The 17,266-nt window shown below is 50.9% G+C and overlaps 1 protein-coding gene across 1 annotated transcript in view; it reads right to left on the bottom strand.

Moving 5' to 3' along the window:
- Positions 1-1,417: 1,417 nt before the first annotated feature.
- PPA1 (inorganic pyrophosphatase 1) overlaps positions 1,418-17,266 on the bottom strand; it is a 36,800-nt gene continuing 20,951 nt past the window's right edge. The window contains exons 3-11 of the mRNA XM_043989911.1: positions 16,033-16,086; positions 15,041-15,160; positions 12,300-12,386; positions 10,503-10,629; positions 7,630-7,757; positions 6,284-6,369; positions 5,077-5,146; positions 2,781-2,823; positions 1,418-1,758 (exon numbers count right to left, since the gene is read on the bottom strand). Coding sequence (XP_043845846.1) covers positions 1,727-1,758; positions 2,781-2,823; positions 5,077-5,146; positions 6,284-6,369; positions 7,630-7,757; positions 10,503-10,629; positions 12,300-12,386; positions 15,041-15,160; positions 16,033-16,086 — 747 coding nt within the window. The 3' untranslated portion in view covers positions 1,418-1,726. The remainder of the gene's footprint in view (positions 1,759-2,780; positions 2,824-5,076; positions 5,147-6,283; positions 6,370-7,629; positions 7,758-10,502; positions 10,630-12,299; positions 12,387-15,040; positions 15,161-16,032; positions 16,087-17,266) is intronic.

The following is a 17,266-nucleotide window of genomic DNA, read 5'->3' on the forward strand; positions in this document are numbered from 1 at the left end:
TGTAGCTTCCTAAGATTCTGAATCTTTGAGGCCCACTATCCTGACCTTAGATGAAGATACTGAGGCCCAGAAACCTTAAGGGATTTGCTCTGGGCTACAGAGCTAGCAGGTGCCTGAGGCAGGATCTGGACCCAGGTACTCCCAACTTTAAGCTCAGTGTTCTATTACTCCGTGCTGCCTCAGTTTCCTCACATGTAAAACAGGGATAATAAGTGCTTGCATTTTTGCGAGGGAATCACTTTGAGGAAAGCAGTGCAGAAATGTAACAGCAGTCCTAGTGTTCATGATGGAGTTCATATCTGAAATAAAACTGATCTGACTTAGCACTGGCACTGGGGTAGCAGGTCCTACTCCTATTAGGGAGACAGACTCCATCCATTGCCAGCTTCAGTGTAGTTCACATTCTTCATCACTGATTAGAGGCTTTGGAAGATCTCAGAGGGGAGGGGTGTCCTTGTGGCAGACCAGCCCAAGGCTCCTCCCTCCCTCCACACCTCATCCTTTGAGGTTCTTGCCCCTGCTTTTCTGTCAATCCTCCAGAGACAGGGGTGTCAAACTCATTAGACCAGTCTCCATGTTGACTTAGAAAACCTTACATTAACATTATCTATATTCTACTCTATTTTTATCTATTCTGCTCAGTTCCCCAATTCCATTTGAATCTGGCTCAGGGGCCACAAGTCCAAGGGACCCCTGTGCCCCAGAGGCTGTCTCTTTGGGTGCCTCCAGATCTGGTGGGCAACAGTGCAGCATCGGGGCAGTGCACTGGGTCACTTCAATGACTCACACTTCTGTCTACCCTAATGTAGGACTGAGCTCCCTGGGGAAGTTGTTCATGTCACACACACATTCTAAGGTGATGGTCCTAAGAGTCGACAGGCTCTGTCCCGGTCACTTTCATTTTGGGCCTTGGTAGATGTTTGTGGGCTCCCTCTTGTTCCTGGTGGTTGACTTGAAGTCTGGCAAAGCTGGATGTGAACTATCTCCTTTGATCTCAGAGCCCCTTGAAGCAGGTGCTGCTATCACCCTCACCTCCATTTTATAGATGAGCAAACAGGCTCAGAGTGACTGGGGCAGGCTGCAAACCTAGATCTCGATGAATCCCAATCCAGAACACTGTCCTTTAAACCACACTTCTGCTAAGGAGGGCATTGCTATGCTGGGTTTTGGTGCCTACAGAGCATGACGTGGCTGGCTGCCCGCCTTCTCCTCTGGGTGCCTCCTCGGGTCGATCTCACCCCGGCTGAACCCATCACCCCCCAGCTTTCCATTTTTAATAAAAAGGCGAATTTTAAGATGAACATTGTAGAAAACAAAAGCAGGAAATCTTGTCGAGCAGGAACATCTGCACTTGCAGGGCAGCTTAATTTCAGATGTTTTGGGATTTTTAAAAAACCTCTATTATCTCCCACTGAGCTTCAGCAAAATAATTTTATTTCCTACCGTATGGTCAACACATACACCCAAAGCATGCTTGCTTCTGCACATCTCTCTCTCCACAGTTTGCCAACGACCTAGAGCCCGGCCCTGGGGACACATTCACTTGTTACGCAGGCAGGGATAGGGAGGACGGAACATTCTGGATAGACACAACTAAATGAACATGGAATTTGGCTTCAATAAAGCTGCCTCTTCAAAGCTCTCCATTAAACAGCTACAGCTTTGGAACCTAGGATTTCCTGATCAGGGGAATGCAGCGATGCTGGCCCGTCTTCCTGAAGGGCCATCAGTTGCTCTGGTAATAAAACCACTTGTCCACTGTGTGGAGAGAAAGAAAAAACAGTATTAGAATCTCAGCTCAAAAACACAGAGGGGAAAACACAGACAGAGCCAACTGGCCCTTCTGTGCTCTGAGGAGGAGGCAAGAGGTCCCTGGCCCTCAGTGAGGACTCAGGACACAGCCCCCCAATCTAGCAGGGCTGGTCCTCTAAAGAGAGCTGTGCACACGGCATCCCTGGGCCAGCCCTCTGCAGAGTGGCAGCTTCCGGAGGGCAGGCACGGTTACATTCTTGGGCTCCCAGCACGGAGCCTGGCTATAGAGCAGGTGCCTCAAAAACGCCTCCTGACTGATGGGCTAGAGCCGGCTGAGCTGGGCCGGATGTGCTCTTGAGAACTGCAGGGGGGTCCCGGCCTTCAGGGCCCAGCATGCCCCCACTCTGCCTGCTCAATGGCCACAAAGGAATGGGGACTGGTTTTGTTTGGCCAGCCTGGGACAGGTATCCCTAACCTAGTGATGGCTTTCTAAAGCCGCGTGCTGATGACAGATAAATGTTCTTGCAGGAGTAGAAAAGGGAGGTTAAGTGGCCGTTGCCGGGGGAACGCGTTCCTCACAAAACTGGTGGCAACTGCCCAACTCAAGCTCCACCTTTCCTGGGGACGCCTCAAACAGCTTTCAAGCTCCACGTCTGGTGGAGCGCCCCACCCCCAACGCTGAGCTTCCTGCTTTCCCTTGGCCTGGGAACTGGGCTGCAAGGGTTTGGGTCCCAGGACCTTGGCTGCTTTTGCCCACCGTGCCCCAACACCCCTCCTAACACACCTCTTGAGGGGCCTCTTCTCTACTATAAGAGAGCTTTCCCTGGGGCAGGAACAGGCCATTTTCCCCAAGGGGGAAGGAGGATTTCTGAATGCCCCAAGGGTGCAGGGAAGTCAAGCAGGGGCCTGGACCTTGCTGCCCACCCCCCCCCCCCCCATGCTGCCATCACTAGGGATGAACCAGGAAACAAGGGAGCGTCTCCTGCAGATGCTGTGCCTGGATTATTGGTCAATAAAGTAGATCTTACCATCTGCGGGGACAACACAGGTAGATTCACAAGGTGGTGGTAGCTACAAGAAAAATAAGAAAAGGTGTGATAATGGTCACAAGGGAAAAAGAAAGCCACAAGGGGGATGGCCCTGGAGTCAGAGGACCTGGGTTCAGATTCTGCCCTGATACATACTAGGTGACCTCCCTAAGCCTCAGCTGCCTCATGGGTAAAATGAGGAGGCTGGACCAGATGACTTCTGGATCTTGCCCTCCCGCCCTCCCTTTCAGACACTCCGGGCTCTTCCAGGCTGAGATCTATGATCCTGCCAACAACGCACGGCTGTTCCAGAGCACTCCCTGAATTTTCATGGAGAAATGCATGTTTTTAAGATGGGTGATTTCATCCACTGACTGATGCCAGCCTCCCTCCACCCCAGGACACCGTCCTCCTGAGAGGCTGCTCCGTCCAGGGGGCCACCCGCCTGCTGATGAGGCTGCGCACCCCGGGCCCCGAGATAAGAGGGATAAGACAGGCTGTGGCCTGTCGCCCGAGGCCCAGGTGGGAGCCCTGCAGGCCAAGCTGGTGTGAAGCCTGGCTCACCGCGCCCCGCCACACATCCCGGGGGGAGACAGGACCCAGGCCAGCAGATCAGAAGACGGGGGGGGGGGGGGACGGGGGGGGGGACGGACGAGACACAGGAGCATTTGTGGTATGAGGCAGCAGGCTGGGGCGGAGGAGGGCTGAGAGGGAAGTCCGGCCGGGGCTCCAAGCCCCGTTAGCCCCAGGACCCCTTCTGACTTCGGCTCAGAATCATGTTTCTAACCACACAAAGTAAAACAGCAAGCACCAATGACATCACAACACTGTCACTGGGACATTCCTCATAAACAAGTCCTAAGCCTTGCCCGGAGACTACAGGTGAGAAGACAGGGGCTCAGCCTTGTGGTGAAAGCCCAAGCCCCGTCCCTGCTGACGAGCACCGGCAGCTCGCTCTCACTGGGTACTGAAGGGTCAGAGCCCGGGCCATAGACTTCTGGGAGTGAGGACAATGAGACACAGACAAGGTAAGCCAGGCTTGACACCAGGGCTAGAACCCAGGGCTCACTCACCACCCACACGGCACGCCAGGATTGGTCTGACACAGGGCATGACTTGATGGGCTGCTGTAGTTAGAAAAGACACTCGGAAGTTCTCAAAGGAGCTTACTGGCCAGTAGGAAGCCCCCTGGCTCTGGGTTCAAATCCTGCCTCTAATGCTTACTCCTTGTATGACTTGGGCAAGCCATTTACCTTCCCTAGGCCTCGGTTCGTTCATGTGTAAAATGGGGGTGGGGGTGGAGGTGGACTAGCTGGCCCTGGGCCCCTTGAGCTCTCGAGCCAGGCTCCCACAGGCCGCCTCCTGCTTCCCCGTCACATCCCATTGTGCACCTCTTCTTTAAGTGCTGCTTGCTGCAGCTCCACAATAGGGAGTCGGGTCGGCTCCTCCCACTGGGAGCCGAGACCAGGCCACTGGTTCCTTTGTTTCCTTTACCACTCGGGGTCACCCAGGGTAACCCTGTGCTCTTGGTAGGCCTTGGACACCCTCCACACCAGATGACTGAGAAAATAAGACAAGCACAAGCTATCCATGGGCAGCTGTGCTCCAACCTCAGCTGGAGGCCTAGTCTACAAGTCTCAGGATGACACTCACTATGACCGAGCTCAATAAATCAAACAGTCAATATATCTATGGCCACTTAAGGATGCTTCCTTTGTCCTCAGCTCAGGAGGGGACGGCCACTGAGGAGCACCCACCCGCCCACCTGGTGCCCGTCTATGCCCACAGCCATGTCACCTAACACTTTCTCCCCTAACTGTTGCTGCCTGGAATGGGGGTGTCAAGCCCAGATGCATGTGGGGACCCTGATCCACGCATCAGCGGCTCTGCACATATGCTATTTTACAACATGACAGAATCTATGTTTTATTGCCAAATATTTCCCAATTACACTTTCATCTGGCCTGGGCTGCCCGTGGGAGTGTGGTCAGCCAGCTGTGGCCCTCCTGGTCCAGAACAACTCAACTCCTTTTTAAACACCTTGGCGCACTCAAGGGTTAATTATAGCCCGGCTAATAAGCCGCACAGGGAGAGATGAACCATTCCTAGGATGGCGGCTACTTGACAAAACCCACCAGCCCACAATTTGTTCAGCTTGGGATCTCCTCCAAGTGCCTTAGAGCCCCCCCCCAGCCCCCCCCCCCCCAGCACAGGGTCACCCACTAAGGAAATGAAACTCTTCCTCCACTGGTTCAGCCCCACTCCCGACCACCAAGAGGACAACATTTTCACTTACAGTATCTACAATTGCTCTGGCGGATTCCACACTGCACTTGAAGGGACTGTCCTGCACGGTCGTGTTCATGCTGTGTGAAAACAAAAACAACAATCTGGACTCAGAACAGAAGTCCCAGAACCCCCAATTCTTCACAAGGCACAGACATTACAAGGACAAAAGGAGACGAGCGAGGCAGGGCTCACTTTTTATCCAGCAGATTAAGAAAAAATCTTGTGTTACCAACAGTGCAGTCATTTGTTTCCACAAATCAGACCTTCTCGCTTACTCTCATTTCATTCCAGCTCAATCCAATCCCACAAGCACTTAGGAGCCGCAGGCCTGGACAACAGGCCCCAGGGGTCCAACTGCCCCCACTCCACCCTAGGAGGAGGAGCACAGGGGAGGGCTGGGCAGGAGCTCCCAGCTGCAGACCAATACGGCCAGTGGGAGAGGGAGCCCGGGCTGCTCTGCCATTCCATTGGCTTGTAAGCCCCTTGAGGGCAGGAACTGTCTTTTGGCTCTTCTGGTAACCCTGGTGCTTAGCACAGTGCCTGGCCCTTAGCAGGTGCTAATAACATTGACTGAATGTGGCCTGGGGAAGCACTCGTCTGTCCTTCTCCTGAGGCCTGATGCAGAACACTTGCGTCCCCCCCAAGGGACGACCTGGGCCTGCAGGGCAGAGACCATCTCTTCCACATCTTCACATCCCCACCAGCACCTCCCATGTGAGCAGGAGGGGAAGGCAGGCCTAGTGTCAGCCTGAGCACCTCCATGTCCCTGAATGCCAGCTCCCCACCTCCCCTGGCTCTGGCCAGGACATAGGCGCCCTGCGTGGGAGGCACCCAGGCACCTGGTGAATACACGACGAACCATCAAAAGGCAGAGAGAAGACTCCGCTCTCCCAAGGGATGCAGTGGTGGTTGGTTTAGAATTCCTGCTCTAAGCCAAAGAGAGCCACCACAGTGGAGTGCAAGGAGAGCTGGCCTGGGTGCCAACAAGGCCGGGGCCCAAGCTCATTTCTGACACACCCTGGCTGGGTGGCCCTGGCCAAGTCACTTTACCTCTCAGTGCACTGGGCAACTCTAAGACTGTGGGTGACAGAGAGGATGCCAACCTGCAGTGGTAAAGGGAGCATCCTCTACTGGGAGTCCCCCATCCCCTGAAATCACAGGCCCTGCCCTCATCACCAGCCCCAGCAAAGCCGAGCAGAAAGGGTCAGACCTACCAGTTGATTCCTCCTCCGTCCGTCTTCTTCGCCACCAACGCCTTCCAGTGATCGTGGGTGCTTTTAATGACGTCAATGGCAAAGTCCTACAAGTTCAAGAGACACATGTAGATGACGGGCATAGTAACAACTGTCTTAATCCACCACTTGAACTTTGTTCTCCCCGGCCGAGGCACCGGTCCACGCAGGACCTGTGACGTCCCGGGCAGGGGCCTCCCTCCAGCACAGCCTCCACTGGGATCAAGGACAGTGATGGCAGCAAAGACAGATTCTGTTTATTGACATCCGGATTTGTTCCATGCAGACCTCTCCCTAAAGGCTGCATTAAGCTCTGGCGACATTTGTTAAGTAAGCAGCTCTCTGAATGACAACGAGGAAGCATAGTATCAAGCAGAGGCGGCTGGCTAGTGATGCAGGGAACAGGAAGATCTGAGTCACATCCAGCCTCAGCCACTTTCTAACTGTGTGACCCTGGGCAAGTCACTTAGCTTCTCTCTGCCTCAGTTTCCACAACTGTAAAATGGGGACAATAATGGCACCTACCTCCCAGGGCGGTTGTAAGGACTAGGGAGGATAATAATCGTAAGCACAGTACGAATGCTAGCTGTTGTTGTAGTAGTAGTAGTAATAATAATAATAACAACAGCAATAAATATTTCTCCAGTCTAAAAAAGGTTTTCCTGACTTGTTCCCTTAGGAAGGTGGCTGATAGGCCAAGAACAAAAGGCCTTCCTGAGGCAAATGGATTAAAGGTGAAGACACACACACACACACACACACTCTCTCTCTCACACTCTCTCTCACTCTCTCTCTCTCTCACTCTCTCTCTCTCACTCTCTCACTCTCACTCTCTCTCTCACTCACTCTCTCACTCACTCTCTCACTCTCTCTCTCACTCTCTCTCTCACTCTCTCTCTCACTCTCTCTCACTCTCTCTCTCACTCTCTCTCTCACTCTCTCTCTCACTCTCTCTCTCACTCTCTCTCTCACTCTCTCTCTCTCACTCTCTCTCTCTCTCTCTCTCTCTCTCTCTCTCTCTCTCTCTCTCTCTCTCTCTCTCCTCAGTGGTAACTGCTCTGAAGTGTGAGCCCCAAATTGCATTTTAGCCTGTTAGTACCTGTTCCGTACTCAATACTCCTCTGACTGTGCCCACAAGGTGTTCTGGGCTAGAGAGTGCTCTGAGGACAGGGGGCGATTGTGTTCATCTGGACATCTGTCTCTCTAAGCTCCAAATGCTGGCGACAGAACAAGGTTAGAATCACAGAAATAGTTTCCCTTAGAACAGAATTCACAATCGTTCTCTGACAACAGTGCTGTAAACCCTGAGCTGGAACGGGACATCGCACCTTGTCTTTGAATTCCGCGTTGAAAGCAAACTCGTTTTCTGGCTTCCCATCGGGCACCTTGTACTTTCTAAACCATTCCACAGTCGCTTCCAGATAACCAGGCTTCAGCTTCCTGACATCGTTAATATCTGTTGAAAATAAATAAAAAGGCAATAGATTGAATGCAGGATGTACAAACATCCCTTGCACAAATGTCTAATTTTCAGCATGAGTTCAGAGCGAGGAGACCCTGCCTGGGCTGCAACGGATGGGAAGGGAAACTGGGACGGCCCGCTCCAGGTCAACCAGGGACCACTGGTGTATGATGGTGATGGAATGTTATTGTGCTGTAAGAAATGACCAGCAGGATGATTTCAGAGAGACCTGGAAAGACTTGTATGAACTGATGTACAGTGAAGTGAGCAGAACCAGGAGAATGTTGTGCAGAGACAGCAATAGTGTTGGATGAAGAACCATGATGACAGCCATTCTCAATACAATGATCCAAAACAATCTCAGAGGTCTATTGATGAAACACTATTCACCTCCAAAGAAAGAACTGATACTGATTGAACACAGACTGAAGCAGGCTATTTTTCACTCTCATTTTTTTCTTTTATTCAAGTTTTCTTGTATAAAATGACTAGTATGGTAATGTTTTACATAATTGCACATGTATAGCCCATATCTGATTGCTTACCACCTATGGGAAGGGGGAGGGGAGGGAAGGAGGGATAGAATTTAGAAATAAAAATGTTTATTTAAAAAAAAAATGATTCATGGGGGCAGCTAGGTGGTGCAGTGGATAAAGCACTGGGCCCAGATTCAGGAGGACCTGAGTTAAAATCCAACCTCAGACATGTGACACTTACTAGCTGTGTGACCCTGGGTAAGTCACTTAACCCCAATTGCCTGGCCAAAAAAAAAAAAAAAATCATGTTTTCTGTTTCTTATACCAGTTACTCCCCCAAAGAAACCTTCCTTATAACAAGGAAAAGCAATCTAAGGTGAAACCAACCCACAAAGTGCCACGTCTAGTATTAGACTCTTATACATGGCTCTCTCTGGCACACCTGGTGAGTAAGAAGTTTAGCTGTTCATTAATTAGGTAACATCTGCAGGGGGTGGGACACACAGGGCAGCAGGAAGGTGGGGCCAGTTCTTGTGTCCCCCTGAATCAAGCAACCCCTTAATGGGACAGCCTCTGGGCAGATGCCATGTGCTTGGCAGAGGAGGTGGGCTACAGGCACTGGGACAGGAGCCAAAGCAGTGACCATCCAGTTATGTGACCTTGAGTGAAGCCCATCACTGCTCTGGGCTTGGGCTCTTTTCAGTGAAACAGGTGAAGATAAGTAACCAATTTCTAAACATTTTTTGTTCTATTTATTTGATAATTTTTCAGTTGGCCAATGCAAAAAAAAAAAAAAATTAGACACTATCAATTTAAGTAAACTGAGGTGTACTGAGAAAAGGTATTGGCTAGCTGTTGTCAGAGGCCCTGGGTTCAAATTCTGCCTCAATGCTTCCTCATCCATTGGACAAGTTAGCTGATCTATTAAAAAAAGGGGGTTAGGGGCAGCTAGATGGCGCAGTGGATAGAGCCCCGGCCCTGGAGTCAGGAGTACCCGAGTTCAAATCCAGCCTCAGACACTTAACACTTACTAGCTGTGTGACCCTGGGCAAGTCACTTAACCCCCATTGCCTCACTAAAAAAAAAAAAGGGGTTAGATGGGATGGCCTCTGAGGTTCCCCCCCCCCACCTGCTGATGATCCTATAAATGGTGACATTATCATCAATACAAGTCAAGAATTGACCCCCCTCTGCTGGCCACATATGAATGACACTGGTCATTCTTGGGACGAGAGCTCCATCCTTCAGCTTAGTTCCCACTGTTGTGTACATCTCCATTATTCCAGGAAGTAGGATTGAATACCTGTCACCTGTCAGATATCCAACTTCCTGGCTAAGATGTACTAACTAATAAAAGAGAGGATCTTGAAAGAGTCTCTCCTCTGTTGGCTGGGGTGCAGTGGGAGGCAAGACAGGCAAGATGTGGGATTGACCCAGAGGCAGAGGGCTCTTGCTGGGCCCTCCCAGAAGTATCCTCTGCCCCTTCCTTCCCTCTCTCCAAACCTGGCCAGTTTCAGAGGGACACTCACCTGAGCCAGTACAGAATTACATGAGAACCAGGGTCATTACAGGAACTTAGTCTTTTTGCTACCCACTGGCACAGGGGCATCACCAGTAAATCTTCAAACAGTCCGCAGATCAACCAAATGCAGGGGAGGGAGGCTTAGTGGAACAAGATCCTGGATGAGAGGCAAAATGCCTGGGGATCTTAGCCAAAGCTTGGCCACCAGCCATGTGGCCTTGGACAAGTCACTTCTGCTGGGCTTTGGTGTCCTCCTTTATAAACTGAGGGGGAGGACCGATTCGCTAAGGTCCCCATCAACACTAACGTTCTAGACAAAGGGCTCCAGTTTATGCCCTGGCCTGGCTCTTACCAGCTACGTGACCTTGGAAGGTGGACCTCTCTGGGCCTCAGTTTCCTTGTGTGCAAATGAGGGGGCTGGCTAAGACAGCTTTGAAAGCCCCTTCTTAGTTGCTCTGGATGGTACGGTCCTACTTTTTAAACAGTAAGGGTGTGAGTATTTGGCACATTGATTCAAAGCAGACTAAACAAAGGGCAGAGATTCAATCTTGGCACGCAGCTGGTTTGGCGGGGAGGCTTTCCTGTTCTTCTCGCCCTCCAATAATGAAATCACAAGAGTCACAATAAAGCTCGCCCATCTGTGGGATGAGAAGGGGGGTCCCGACATCTCCAAGGCCCTGTGAATTTAAGCACTGGCATTCCCAAGACAGGACAGCCTGCTTCCCTCCGAGCATGACTTACCATTATAGCTCGCAGCGTCAGGGTCCTCGACATTGATTGCAATGACCTTCCAGTCTGTCTCTCCCTCATCGATCATCGCCAATATGCCCAAGACCTTCACTCTGATCACTTCTCCTCTAGAGCAAATCTAAGGGTCAAAATGCCCAGTGTGAATGGGATGCCGCCCACTGAGGAGCCATTCTCTCAAACAGGAGGGGACTTACTGGGCCACCTTCTAAGCAAACCCCCTTCCCAGCAACTTTCACCAACACGGGTTGGGGGGGGGGTGCCCTGAATCAGCTCCTGAGGGCTCCTGAGCACTGGCTTATGTCTGGGGCCAATGAAAGTACCCTGGGGGAAGAATGGAGTGCCAGGGCCCAGGCGGGCAGACGAGCCCCCTCGGGCTGGTCATGCCCTCTCTGGACCCTGATGACCCTAAAGGTCTTTTCAGCTCTAACAACCCATGACCTCTGTAGGCTTGCCCTTTGATCAAGTGAAGGCTCGGCTGCATGTGCTCTTGCAGGCTTGGCAGGCATCCCTCACACGGCCTGTACAAAAACCAAACAGCCCGACCAGCTGCTGGCCAATGGGGAGGGGCTCAGCACACCAGGGAGAAGGCCAGATGGGGAAGCTGAGGATGCGGCTCTGACCCAGCTCCATCCCCTGGCAGCTGTAGGACCCTGGGCAGGTGGCTAGGTTATTCTGAGCCTCCCCTTCCTTCCCTGGAGAACAAAAGGGCTAGACCAGACCATGTGCAATGTCATTCCCAGCTCTGAAGCTAGGATCCCTTCTGGATAAGTGAAGATAGGCGTCGCGCTCTCACCATGCCATGCAGTAAAGTGTGAGACGATAGGGAAACCCCAAAGAAGCCACATTGAGATGCAATTTTAAGTAGGTGTGAAAGTCTGGGTAGAGCACACCCATCTGCTACCTGCTGTGACCCAAAGAAATTGAGAGATGACCCACCAAGAGGACCAGCATGAGGGAGCAGGAGGAAGGATGGAGGTGAGCCAGAGGTTGTGGGTTCAAATCCCACCGCTAACGCATGACCCTACAGTCACGTGATCACTCTGGGTAAGAGGAGGAGGGTAGATGAGGCACCCACCCTCTCAATTTTCAACACCTGGCTCAGATTTTCTAGAGTCTTTGACTGGCCCATCGGAGAGCAAGGAGGGACCTCCACCAGTACCAGAATCTTCAACAACCCTCATTTCCAGAGAAAAGCTCGTTTAAACAAGCTCAAACAGACCCATTTACAGCTTCCCCACCCCAATGCCTGCTCTGCCCTCTGGAACCTCCCAGAACAGGCACATTCTCGACTGTTCTACGTCTGTGGGCAGTGCAAAGAGCTCTGCACTGGATCCCAAGCCACGGGCCCAGGGTTCTCGTCATGATTTTAAGACCATCTAGTTTGGAAGGTGCAAACTGCCGAGACTTAGATAACGATTTACTAAACATTTTACATAAAACACCCCAGCTGATCCTCACAAGAACACCGTGAGGCACCTGTCATTCCATTTTATAGACGAGGAAGTCGAGGCACTGAGATTACATGGGTCACACAGCTCTAGATCCAGTGTTGTTCTCAATTCACCAAAGTCAGCCCCTGGGGCTAGAGCTGCTGGCTCTTGGGCTGGGGGGCCAAATGAACTCTTCATTCCATCGAGTTCCAGTTTTAGGAAACAGGCCAGTTAATTCTCTATTTCAACACCCAGAAAAGAGACTGCGATAGACACTGAACACCAATGAAAAGAAGTCCTTTTCTGGACTCCCTCCAGGGGCCCAGCCAAATAAAGGACGATTCACAAACTCGGTTACCTTGCTTCCAATCTCGCAGACGTCAATCGGGTCATTGTCTCCACAACAGCCGGTGTGCTGGTCTTTATGTCCTGGGTCTTCCCAAGTCTAGTGTGACAAGAAGAAACAAGGGTTAAAGACACCGCGGCGTTCTCGTCATCAGCCAAGGAGACCACATACAACCCCAGAGATTGCTTATGGGGAAGATTTTCATCTCTCTGAGACTCAGACCAGACTTCTGTGAGTTAGAGATGGCTGTGATTTGCCGTGGCTTCCAAACATATTTTGACATATCAAGATAATTACTAGTCAAAGCAAGTCAACCTATTGATCAGGAACCCTTCATGCGGTGCCTGCTCTGTTTTAGGAGCTGGGAATACAAGGACAAAAGCCTTTGCCTTCAGGGAGCTGAGTGTGGAGAGACAGCGTGTCCTTAATAGGTCCATGCAAACTAGGGGAGGGACTGAGCTGGAGGAGGGGACGGGAAGCACTAGCACCTGGGAGGATGAGTTCTGAAGGAAATGAGGGACTCCGAGAAGTGGAGGTGAAGGGGAAGAGAGAATGGATTCTCGGCATACAAAAGTATGGAGGTGGGAGACAAATGCCAGTTAAGCTATACGTGATAGCCTACATTGAATTAAATTTTAGAAACTGGTAATAAAAGAGTCAATGCACAGAAAACAAAATGGATACCATGGGAACATCATATGCAAAAAGCTCTCATTAAAATGATCTAGAATTCCACGTAAATGCATACAGGTGCTCCTCAGCTGTGAATTGCTTGGCTGTACTGAGAGAAGATTGAACAAGGAACACCTACAAAGTTCTACATTTGGGTTAAGAAAATCAACTTGTGAAGAACAGGATGGACTTTGTATATATTTGTTCTCACATTGTCTCCCCCATTAAGCTGTGAGAGCCCTTGGGTGACAATGAGGTCCTCGAGGGCAGGGCTCGTGTCTCCTTTTGCCACTGGAGCCTCAGTGCTGGGCACACAGTCAGAGTCTGACCACATGCCTGCTACACTGGCTGTGTGTGTGGTTCTTGGGCACAGCTCTTCTCTAAAGGGTTTGGAGGCAGGAGAGAGCCAGACTGTCCCGTGCCACCCTCAGCGGAGGTGAGCACAGCCAGGCCCAATCAAGCCCCAGCCAGTGTCCAGTGGAGATATAACAGTGAAGAGTGACTTGGCAACTGGCATGCTGCTTTCTCACCTAGCTCAGGACCAAGCTTTTCATGGAAGAAATGAAAACACCTCCAGAACTTTCCTTTTCCCCATCTGAATAAGGATTCAGAACCAGAAGCTCCAGCATGAGACTCATCAAGCAAGAAGGAAAAGGTGTTATTCCAATTCATGATGAACCTTATTCTTTTTCAAGCTAACGCTGGATTTTGCTGAACAAAATACACAAACCATATTGTCAAATTCACCCACATCTCCCAAAATTATTCCATCCCTTCCTGCTTCTCTCAAAATGACATCCCTTAATACAAAGAATATTTTTGGGGGGCAGGCAATGGGGGTTAAGTGACTTGCCCAGGGTCACACATCTAGTCAAGTGTCTGAGGCCACATCTGAACTCAGGTTCTCCTGAATCCAGGGCCGGTGCTTTATCCACTGCGCCACCTAGTCGCCCCCTACAAAGAATATTTTTGTTTGTTTTTTGCAGGGCAATGGGGGTTAAGTGACTTGCCCAGGGTCACACAGCTAGTGTCAAGTGTCTGAGGCCGGATTTGAACCCAGGTACTCCTGAATCCAGGGCCGGTGCTTTATCCACTGTGCTACCTAGCTGCCCCAAGAATATTTTTAAAAAGAGGTTGGGGAGGGGGGGATGAACCAGTTCAGCATATCAAGTCAATTCCAAACAGCAAAACTCATGCAGTGAACAAGATCTGTATTCTGCACAGTATTCCAGACTGCCCCCTCCCTCTGCCACGAAGGCACGGAGAGCACTAGTCCTTACCCAGACTCCTCCCCATCCCCAAGAACTGGCCCTAGCAGTAAAACCCTCATGTTTCACTACCGTGCCACAGAAAACACTTAGAAGGGCTCCTCCCTTTCTAGGAGCAGATCTATTGAGCGATTCCCCTCCTTCCCGGACAGCGACAGCACACTCTGCCCACTCCAGCTCACTGGTGAGGTGCAACAGTAACAGGAGCCCTAGCAAAGCCCATGAGCGCTTCCCATGAAAAGACAAACACTTGGGGACTACAGGCCCAGAACCAGCTCCCTTGTACTCTGCATGCCAACACTGGGCCACCAGCACGCCCACCTTCCTGTTTCCTCACTGACTTGTGTGGTCAAGATCACTCATTCCCCTCGACACGATGTTCCAATTCTACTGTGACGTGACAAACCGATTCAATTCTGTAAGGGCTCTTGGGGGTGGGTGGTGGTACTCTTGTGAATGGTAAGAGAGTCTGCGTTCTCTTTAACATCCACTGACTTGCTCTTGACACTGGTGCTTGGCCCCATCTGCGGTGAAGGAGAGGGCTCCCAGGCCATTCTAGGGTTTCTGTCAGTGCCTCCTAAGGACTGGGGGATCTTTCCATCTGACTGGCAATTAAACTCTTCTTCTATATGTGCTCCCAGAGGGCAGGGACCATTTTTTGCCTTTCTTTGTATCCCCAGTGCTCCTAAGCACAATGCCTGGCACATAGTAGGTGCTTAATAAATGCTCACTCACTGGCTTTTCTAAGCACAGCCCCTAGCACAATGCTTTGCACACAGTAGGCACCTTTTCATTCAGTGCACAGGAACATACCTGAGGGATGGCACCATAGTTCCAGATGTAGCCTTTGTGGGGGAACACGTTGGCGATGTAGCGGAGTTTCCCCTTTTTGACGTCCTGCTTAATGGGGTTTAAAGGATCCTTTGTTGCTATCTGAAAGAGAAAGATCCACGGTGTTGGCAGGTTTGCTGTGAGGATTTGGGCAGGGCTGGGGAAACAGGGAGCCCCTAAACCAACCTCTGAAACATCTATACAGTAACAAAATAAGTGGCTGAATCGGTTATTTTAAAAATCACAACCAGCCTTTTATGTGGCAGGAAAAACGTGGGATGAACAAGAAAGAATTGCTGTGGCACAAAACCCACCGGAGATCCATCTGACTAGACCTTTTCACCTCGGGATGAGGGTAACTAGGGGAAAGTCTGTGGACAAGTGCTCAAGTCAGAACCAGAGCATCCAGACTTGACATCAGGGTCTCTGGCTCACTACCTGTGTGACCAGGGCCAAACGGCTGACTCGTTCGGTGCCTCAGTTTCCTCACCTGTAAAATGTAAGGGCCAGAGTGGATGAGTACCATTCCAGCTCTGAACTCTATGAGCCCCTGGGCCTTTAAAGGGGAGGATTTCAACAGGCAGCTCAGAGATGGGGGTGGTAGGAGGGAATCCAGGAAGAGGGAATAAATGACAACAGAGACTGGTCAAGAAAGCTGCCTGGGAAATAATAACTCACCCCAGTAACACAGGGAGGGCAGTAATGATGATTCCCATTTGACAGATGAGGAAACCACAGCTCAGCAGGAGGCAGAAACTTGGTGCCAACCCCACAGAGCTACTGCTCAGCCTAGCCCTGGCCCAGCGTCTTCTGGCGGCCCTTGGCTAGCACATACAAGTAAGTACACACGGGGCAGGCTGCAAAGGACTGCTGAAGCCAGATGGGAACGCCAAAGGAATCGGGATTTCATCGAGTCTGGTGAGGCTTCCAGATAAAAAATGTCACTGGGCATTCTCCAAAAAGAGAGCCATTACCTCCATCTTTGCGTTTGTCCACCGAGGTACTTCCACAACCATGTGAAACACATTCTGAAAAGAAGAACAAAAGGCAAAAGATGAAAAACAAAACCATACGATGTACGTCACCTACATTTCATCCTAGGGGTCAGCTTCACCTTGCTGACCCAAAGCGGAGCAGTTAATTTTATTACTGAAAACTTTTTCAATTATCAAGATTTTTTTCTCCCTCTCACCTCCCCTGAAGGGAGGGGAGCCCTTGTAGTGACGACAAATATGTACAAACAAGCAAAATAAACTCCCACATTGGATGTGGTGGAAAAGGCATCTCATTCTGAAAGGTGAGGAGCCTGCTTCAGTGGTCCCTCGGAATTGTGGCTGGTCACTGCATCCATCAATTCCTCATTCTTCACAATGCTGCCGTATAAAATGTTCTCCTGGTTTTGCTCATTTCACTATGCATCAGTTCATACAATTCTTCAAGTTTCTCTGAGACCCTAAGCCGGTCATTTCCCTGGGCTCTTGACTGAATTTGCATGTTAGCAGACATTCAAAGAGAAGCCATGATTATACACTGAGGAGACTGATTTTTAACCAATAACCCCCCTAGCATGTCACACCTTAAATAAGCATTCTCATTCAAAGTCATTGCCTCCTGAGGTTGGGGTGAGTCCTCCCAGGGGGCTTCGATCCTCCCAGAACTGCCTTCAGAGACAGTTCAGAAGCTATTCAGGCAAGTGTGCCCTCAACTTGCTTGTCTGCTTTCAGTGATGTGCCCAGTCTTCCAAGGCCAAGACTCCTCTCTCAGCTCTGGTCTCTCACTGGTCTCTACGGCCAAAGAATGCGGCAGCTAGCATCGGCCTGCCCCGGACCTCTCTGCACTTACCGGCTTGGTCCCTGCACACAGACACAGGCTAGGACCCAGGGAAGGAGCAGCCTGGTCTGTGCTGAGCTGGCATAAGAAGTCATCTGCGGATGGAGGACTGTGAGGAGAAGATCCAGCAGGCTGGTGTGAAAACAAGCAGAGAGGCCTCCCACTAGTGCCTCAGCCTGGCCGTCACACTGCCGGCTGTGCGATCTTCCCCAGGCATGGGTCTGACCACTTCATTTTGCTTTGGAATTCCAAACTCATCAGGACCATCAACTCGGTCCCAACCTACCATTGCAGAGTTATCGACCACTCCTCCACACCTACCCCTAAATGCATCCTGACCTCAACAGGCAGTATGGTTAGAGCCCTGGGCTCTGTGTC

Source organism: Dromiciops gliroides, chromosome 2 (assembly GCF_019393635.1).
Source record: "Dromiciops gliroides isolate mDroGli1 chromosome 2, mDroGli1.pri, whole genome shotgun sequence".
Lineage (NCBI taxonomy): Eukaryota > Metazoa > Chordata > Mammalia > Microbiotheria > Microbiotheriidae > Dromiciops > Dromiciops gliroides.